Source organism: Rhamphochromis sp. 'chilingali' (assembly GCF_963969265.1).
Source record: "Rhamphochromis sp. 'chilingali' genome assembly, chromosome: 17".
Lineage (NCBI taxonomy): Eukaryota > Metazoa > Chordata > Actinopteri > Cichliformes > Cichlidae > Rhamphochromis > Rhamphochromis sp. 'chilingali'.
The window spans coordinates 27874972-27883823 of record NC_137944.1 but is presented as its reverse complement, the minus strand read 5'-3'; the positions used below and the strand labels follow the sequence as shown (position 1 = coordinate 27883823).

General features: G+C 37.9%; 1 protein-coding gene across 1 annotated transcript; it reads left to right on the top strand.

The window, feature by feature from the left end:
* The first annotated feature begins 3763 nt into the window (after positions 1-3763).
* On the top strand, positions 3764-7890 carry LOC308384095 (XK-related protein 8-like). Its single transcript, XM_080862435.1, has 3 exons — positions 3764-4076; positions 4356-4546; positions 6401-7890. Exons 1-3 carry the CDS (start codon positions 3769-3771, stop codon positions 7087-7089), a joined length of 1188 nt encoding a protein of 395 aa, XP_080718561.1. The 5' UTR covers positions 3764-3768; the 3' UTR covers positions 7090-7890.
* Positions 7891-8852: the final 962 nt, after the last annotated feature.

The following is an 8852-nucleotide window of genomic DNA, read 5'->3' as shown; positions in this document are numbered from 1 at the left end:
TTCAGCTTCCAGAAAAGGAAGCAACGATATTTCCTGTTTTTTAAAAAAAAAAAAAAAATCTATGTATATAATTTGTTTTTTCTGTCATCATGTCATTGTGTAAATTTCTAATTGAATTTGAAATCTACTCAGTTTTTAAGATGTCTTTAATTATGAAAAACAGCAGATTTTTAAAAAGTTTTTATGCAGATTTTACTCTAAAGTTCCAAGATAAGTATCTAATTAATTTAGGTGCTCCTATTGAGACTTCTTAGCACCAAGATTTGTTTGATATATAACCCTCAAGATGTTTTGTTTACGTTGATATGTTTTTGTCAAACTCTTTTCAGCTCTTTCAGTGCACGTTTTCAGCAGTGATCAGCCTCATCTCAGTCTTCCATCAACATGCTATCAGGGTTTAAAGCCACATTTTAATGAATAATTTGCTTAAGGCATGTTTAGAAACACACCATATGAAGGTTCTTTGTTATAAATGTTTATATTTGATATTTTATTTGTAATAGTTGATTACACTTGCCTCTTGCCTAATTTCATGCTTGTTTAAAATTCAGGCGCTGCTGACATAATCAGTTTTGTGTTCTTAGTATCAGCCTGAGCGTGTGCAGAGAGGCTGTTGTGTTAGATGCAGGCTTCTTTCTTTATTAGGATTTTATTCTGGTTTTTCTTTCCTGACAAACCTCACATGAACTTGTGTCTGCTCCTGGTGTCAAAGCAAAATCATTCCTGTTATAACTACAACACAAAATTCTACATAATCATCTCATGGTGGGTAAAAGTCCTTTGAAAAACTCCTGAGAATCGACTCCAAACGTTTATCGTTTCCATGTTTGGACCAAGCCCCACCTCTGATAAATTGGTCAGCAAATCTTATCACAGGGTTTTGATGGGAAATAGACAAACTGAACCAATCAGTGAGGCAACAATCTCCTTTGTGACATAAAAGTACTTCCCCGTCTTATCACCCTGACACATTTTCACCCCTAAAGCTCCCAGGCTTCAACAATTAGTTAAATCAAAGAAGTTTCTTATTTGTTACAAATAAAGAAAGAAAATATATCACACATGGAATTTTATGACAGAAAATAGCCTTATTACCTTAAAAACTTTAGGAAATGATCTGTGTGGTCTGTCTGAATACAACTGAGATGTTTTTCATATGGATTAATCTTCCATCAGAAACCAAAACTTGTTCTTTCTACACTGCAACAATTCTTATGAAGAACTCCAATGAAAACCTTTTGAAAGTTGTAAGTTGTATTCATACTAAATATGTTGTGAATATTTTCTGTGGTTTACATTTGTAATTCAGTTTCTTCTCAAACAGTTTTTCATATGAAATAAAAAATACAAACTGAGTCTGAAACTTTAAAACATGTATTTACATTATATTTAAATCTTACAGAAGTGTTGGGAGTAAACAGTGACTATTCTCATCAAATAATTAGCAATAATTATTATGATAGTGTTCAATTTTCAGGGTCTCGTCACTCCTAATGGCCTCACATATCTTATTTTGTACATTAGCATGTTTACCATGGAAAAAGGAACCTGATCAGTAGGCGCCCTGCTCTAAACGCATTTCTGTGTGTTTAGATAAAAAAAGCTAGTGTTTATTAGAGATGGCACGATACCACTTTTTTATGTCCGATACCGATACCGATATCATAAATTTGGATATCTGCCGATACCGATATGAATCCGATATAGTGTTTTTTAATCAACAAAACTGTTTTTTTAAATATCTTGCTGCATTTTGTATAAGTTCATACTCAAGTGTAAAACAACAACTACACTAAAGCTATTCTGTTATACCTGTATGCAAAAAAAAATATTTCATAGTTCAGCAATACTGATCAATCTAATAAACTTAAACCTACACCATCCTCCCTATTCTGGTATTTTATTTTATTTAGTACTTAGCGTAAATATTAAGCAACCTAACTAATAGGGTTCCAACTCCCAGCAACAACAAAAATAAATAAATAAAAAATAGGGAACCACCCCTCACGCTCCACCTCATGATGCTTAATCGACGTAATCAACCTTAATTTGATGCAGTGTGAAAAAAAATGCACAGAAATCAATTATTTTTCAAGAAATATTAAATAGATTCAACAGCTTTCTTCAACAAAATTGCAGACTGCACAGATGGTACCTTCCCAAAGGAAAAAGTACTATAGCTTACTAGGGTATATTAGACTTAACAGTTACTATATACAGTAATGGACTTCTATACATTTTACATCAGATTAAAACTTTGGGTGTAAGATTCAGATAATTATTTAATAACAGCCAGACATTTTAAATGAGAATAAGAAAGAAAAGTATGTCTTTGTGCCCCCTTTTCATGTTAATGCCCTATCGGCCCCCCTGGCTAAACTTTGCTAGATCCGCCCCTGCACAGTTACCAGCGTCAGCTACGTAGAAAAAGATCCTGGAGTAGAAAGTAATATTAAATAAATTCTAACAACAGCTTATCAAGCTTAAACGTGCTGCTGTTGTTCAGCCGCTGGTTTCCTCTTTCTGGTGCAAAGTGGGCCAAAAACAAACAAGAGAGACAGACTCGCGACAGAAAAGCCGATCAGCTGATCATTTAAGCAGTTTCACGATTGAAGTAGCAGCTGGAGAGCGAGAGGCAGTCGCTTGTTAAGCTTAACGCAGGAATGCTTTACAAACATTCAGAGATGGACTTACACACTTGCTTTACTTCTCTCGGGATAACTTTGTCGGAGATGAAATGCCAGGTTGCTAGCGAAGCTCCAAATGCTATCCAGACCACCGACAGGTCCCGCATGCCACAGCCGCTCTATCACGTGATGCATACTGCTCCGACGTGCTAACGTTCTGAGGTGAGTTACGGCGTGTTGCAAGTTTTGTGAGGTGCTTTCGTGATATTTAATGGATCGGATTACATTTTTTATTTTTCTCCGATATCCGATTCAGTAATTTAGGTCAGTATCGGACCGATACCGATACGTAATATCGGATCGGTCCATCTCTAGTGTTTATCTCACTCACCCACTCCATGTTTGTTTACTTTGTTATCAGAGCTGACACTAAAGTAAAATCTTTGTTTACTTTAGTTTCAATTCAGACTTGACCTGATCTGATATCAGACAATTTAAAGTTAAAACACTTGCACATCAGTAATAGTTGATAGAAAGTGTTCAGATAAACTTTTTTTTTTATGTTTATCAGATATTTGGATCGGGAATCAGTGACAGTGATTTGATGCATTAATTGTGTTGAAAATTTGAAAGTATACAACATCTACTACTTGATTATTTGAAAAGATTTTTTTCCAATAGCACAAAGAATTTGTGTTGTATTCTGTTTATGGGGCATAAGCCTGAAGGACACGTGTTGGGAGTGAGAAATAACTTCATTAACTTAACACCGGTATGAGAAGATCTGAAATATAAATGGTAATAATGCATTCGTAACAATCTCTGCTGATATCAAAAGTCCAGATCGTTGCTTATTTTTCATTTTTCTCTCGTCAATCTTAATGTGTTGATGTTGATTTTTTCTTCTTCTTTTATTTTTGTTTTTACAGTTTTAGGTTGTTTTAAGTTGTATTCATGTCTCGGTGGACATACTACAGTTGATTATATGTATGCATGTGTGTAAAATGGTACAATATGTCTTTAAGATAGGTGGATCAGTTTCTAGGAGGTGTTTTTTAAACACTGGCCCTTTCAGTTTCAGTTTATGAGCTGTCTTAAACCTTAACATATAGCTGCTTTAGAAGCAGGCCATCGAGGCAGCATGCCGGGCTCAGAGGATGAGTTTAAATGCTGCACTCGGGACTTTCTCTTCACTTGTGTGAACTTGTTGTCTTTCCTGCTTGATATAGGGCTGGATATATGGGCTGCTGTGTCCCTCTACAAGCAGAAGGCCTACGTGTACTTCAGCCTCCTGCTGCTGTTTCTCTTGGGCTCGTCCATGTTGGTTCAGGTGTACAGCTGGCTGTGGTACCGCTACGATGATTTTAAGATGAAGACAAAGATTGAGAAGAAGCCGAGCCAGTGCCAGCTCAAGCTGCTGCATGTTTTCCAGCTGGGGATCTTCTTCAGGTTGTTTCATGATGATATTTGTGCGTTCATAGAGCCCCAGGCACCATCTTTACATTTCCTCACCTGTTCCTTGAAATATTTGATTTATAGGAAATAAATTTACATGAACTTGTTTGTTTGGCAGCTGCACTACAGAAGTACACACCTGTAGTAACATTAAATCATCTTAGTAAAGCCTGTTTTGTTCGGACGTTTGTTGCTCCTTTTCTGCTTCGAGATCTTTTCAGTTCAGCGTGTCTGGCGGGAGGATTTGTTGTAACTGGTTCTTCTGGTTCTCAGGTATGCAGGAGTCATGGAGAAGTCTGTGCAAAGCTTATACAGAAAGCGCGCTGACGCTGAGAGTGTGGCCAAGTTTCTGAGACAGGATCTCCGAATTTTGCGCTTCATAGAGACGTTTTCAGAGAGCGCCCCGCAGCTTGCTCTCATGCTCACCATCATTCTGGACAAATGTCGGCTGGATCCTGTTACAGGTACAGTTTGTTACTCAGCTTTTGATCACGTATACTTGGATCACTCAGGTGTAGCTTTTCATTGAAAGTAGAATTACGAATAAAACCACATTCAAAGTTTTCTCATCTATTTATAACTTGAATTCCAAAAGAGTTGGGACGCTGTATAAATTGTAAATAAAAACAAATTCCAATGATCTGCAAAATTAATAAACACTTATTTTATTTACAACAGAACATAGAAAATATATCAGTCTATCATCAAGCTCATTTTGAGTTTGATGGCAGCAGCATGTGTCAAAAAATAGGAGCAGGGTCAAATTTCCCACTATGTAGTTTGCCCTCTTCTTTTAACAACAGACTGTAAATGTCTGGGAACTGAGGCGATGAGCTGCTGGACATTTGGGAGAGGAACACTGTCCCATTCTTGCCTGATGTAAGATTCTAGCTGATCAACAGTTCTGAGTCGTATTTTTTGTTTCATGATGCTGCAAATGTTTTCAGTTGGTGAGAGATTGTGACTGAAGGCAGACCAGGTCACCCAGACTCTATCGTGAAGCCTTTATAATACACGCAGTATGCAGTTCAGCCTTGTCTTGCTGTGTTGTTTAGTTTGTTTCTAAGGCTTTCGCTACATAAAGGTCTGTATGGGAGCAGGTGTTGTTCTAGAAACTTTCAGCATTGATGGTGTCTTTCCAGATGTGGAGGCAGGGTACACCCTGGACAGCTCACCAGTCTATCACATAGAGACAAACAACCATTTACACTCACATTCAGGAGCAATTTGGAATCACCAATTAACCTAACTCTAATTGTGCTACTGTTAGGGGAGGAAACCAGAACACCCAGTGGATTGTGGATTTGAACCACAAAGCGATGGCATACACGTGGTGTGTGTGTAGCTGTCTGCCTCTTATAACTCCAGTGGTTTTTCTGCAGTTTTTGAAAACTCATGTGATCTTGTTAATTTCATGAGTCCAGAAACTAACCACTCTTACTAGATTGTAACAGGTCATCTCACCAGGAACAAATTAAGTTGCTGAATTTCATACAGATCCTTCATGATTTAATTACTTTCACCATAGAAACATGAAATTATTTTCTTCAAATTACAAGTTAGACTTTTTTAATGTAACAACCACCCAATTTACTTTTTTCGGTATACCAAAAAAAAGTAGAGGCGGCTGATCGACTTGACTGAGATGGATGCCTTCCTCAAACCACGATCCAAAGCGTGAACTGAAATCCTGTGCAGAGTTGCAGGATTTACCATTGCTATATCATTGACTTACTTCACTCGAACATGATATGAACAATTTAATCATGTAGTTTCTACACTATATAGTTACACTTAACTTTAAAGCATGAGTCACTTGTGTTAAATACATGCAAGCTGCTTATGTAAATCCAAGAGCTGGCCAATCCCTTTTTTCCAGTGTAGATGATGAGGAACACTGAGGAACATTTTTCTGAAATTGTTCACTTACTTGTCCAGCCTTCTTTTGCCTCCATGAGACGTGTTGCTGCCATCAAATTCAAAATTGCTTCAATTTTTGTGTGAAATCTGGTCATCAAATTTTGGAAAGTGAAATTGCAGCAGACAATTAAAAGCATCTTTGCTGGAGCTCACACAGAGATGTGAATAGAAGAGAAATAATTATACTAACCTATTATAATTGGTTGATGGGAAAATGTTAAATGCCAAATGATCGCTGTTTCTGTGAAAACAAACATCATACAGTCGAAATAATAAAATACTGAATGACAAAAAATGTTTGAAAATATTTGGGGTTGCTTTTTGAACTCGTAAATTACTTGGATCTTCTAACAAAGAATCAACGTTTGTTCTAACTCTGACCCTCACTCTCTCCTCAGTGTTGAAGGCCATCGGCTCGACTTTGTCCATCGCCTCCTTTTTGACCACCTACGATCACTCAATGCGCACCTTCCTGCCAGAGAAGGAAAAACACCACATGATCTCATTAGTTTTCTACTTCATCTGGAACCTGGTTCTCATCTCTTCTCGCATCGCTGCTCTCGCTCTTTTCGCCTCTGTGCTGCCCTGCTTCATCTTCGCCCACTTCATCTGCTCTTGGCTGGTTTTATTCTTCTTCGCTTGGCGATCCAAGACCAGCTTCATGGATGACCCTCGTGGAGAATGGCTTTACAGAACCACTGTTGGCCTCATTTGGTATTTTAACTGGTTTAGTGTGGCCAAGGGGATGAGGATCAGGTCCGTGCTCTATCACGCGTATATCCTTATTGATATTTGCATCCTCTGTGGTTTGTGGTGCTGGAAGATGAGCACACATCCTCCTGATTTTGTGACACACCCTTTAACCACGGCTGCCTGTGTTGTTGCAGTTTACATCCTTGGTCTGTTATTTAAAGTTATTTATTATACGTTCTTCCATCCAAACCTTGATAAAGATAAGCTGAAACGGGCCACCATCACAGAGGAGCAACCTGAAGATGAAGAGCAATCTCATTCAGTTCCTACACGTCCCCTTAAGGCCACTGACAATAAAAGAATGAGGAAGCTGGCCGAGAACTTCTTCTGCTGACCTGCATCATTTGACATCCACAGGACGTGGAGATTAGAAAGAGACTGAGTCATGTAGGTCACACGGCTGTGTGGGACTGAGGACTCTGACCTGCTGCTTGATTAACCACAGATACATTATCTTATTATGTTACTCAGGTTTATCTGGGGATAAATTTACAGAAAACACTTTTCTCTGTATTAACTTGTGCTTTCCTCTAGTGAAGCATTTAAAATGCCTCACTTGTTACATGCTTGTATGAAATAGTGATGGGTTGACAAAGAGATGAGTTTGCTAATGCTAATGAATGGGTCTGCCTCCCTAAAATATATGAAAGTATTAAACCAGTACAAAAATCATGTTTACAAAAAATTTTAAATGGTCATTTTAAAGCTAGAACGTTGAATGGCCTTTCAACATTTGTGTGTGTGCTTTTTAAATTCCCATTTCTATACCATTTTGTGAGCATCTTTTTCTTACGCAATAGTGGTGATGTAGGAGGTGTGAAATAGGTATAAAGGTATTAACGAGGTATCGACAACGAAGTAGCAAAAATACAGAAAGCGGAAAAAAAAAATAGAAACATAGAAAGATTAATAAAACCATTTTGATTGCAGGTGTTAACATGTAATTTAACACATATTAACTATGTAACCTTATACTGTATTTGAGGGTTGAAGTTGTCCGTGTGTGAATGTGCACACATGCATGTGTCTTTGGAGGAGTGTGCAAATGCATAAATATACAAAGAAAATCTCAGATCTTTCTGCTGCTTAGTGTGGAAAAAGGAAACAACTAATTGAGTAAACATGATCAGCTCATACTATATCATCCATATGCTGGTCTCCTGTGTTTGTTTTCCCTTTTAATTCTCTCATTTCCCTTAATTTTCCTCCTTTTTGTGTTTACATTATATATTAATGTGTCAGTACTGCGTTCCTGTAAAAGAAGCAAAATGTGCACAGGTTTTAGTTTGTGGATGTTTGGGATCAGGGCAGAAGTTTCAGAGGGTCAAGATGAGAAGGTCACAGAGGAATCACCGACCTTCCAGTGACCTGCCTGAAGCATATTAAAGGGTCCAGCCTGTGCTGTGCAGGCTGCTCCTGGGATTTGTACACAGTTTAACTGCTTATTCACATTTCACAATGTGATGTAACAAAGCAAGTACTTTGACATTTTTACTGCAACCATATTTCAATATTTGCCAGCCTGCCATTTGTGCTGTTGCAGCTGTATGATGAGCCCGAGCTGTGCAAGCTCAAAGTGATTTTGAATACATTGTGTTAAGGTTAAACAGTGAGTTTCAAGAACATCTCTCTGATCCTGTGAGACACTTACAGAGTGAGTTTTTTAGTTAACTGTTTCAGTTAATGCGGCTCCAATATGAATTACTTGTGACAGCCACTAAAAACCCCATTAGCACAAACTTACAGCAAGCACATTATAATCCATTGTAGTCTGTAAAAACTGAGCCGGCCTTGTATCAGCACAACCACTGCTACCAATTTCACACTTAAATTGCTGAGTACTACGCCATCTAGTGGTAAGTACTCTGTAATTTATGGTACAGGTACAGCCTGAGAGAATGCCTGAGTTTGTGAGCCTGAGCTCAGGCCTAATGCACTGACTGAACTTATTTACAAACAACTCTCCTCACACATTTGCTGATCCACCATGACAGAAGTGTAGCAAAGTCACACATGAAAAGAAGGTAACTGAAACTTATTTTCCAAATTTACAAATCTTATCACACAAACAGCCAGTTGACTTAGTTTAGCAGAGAG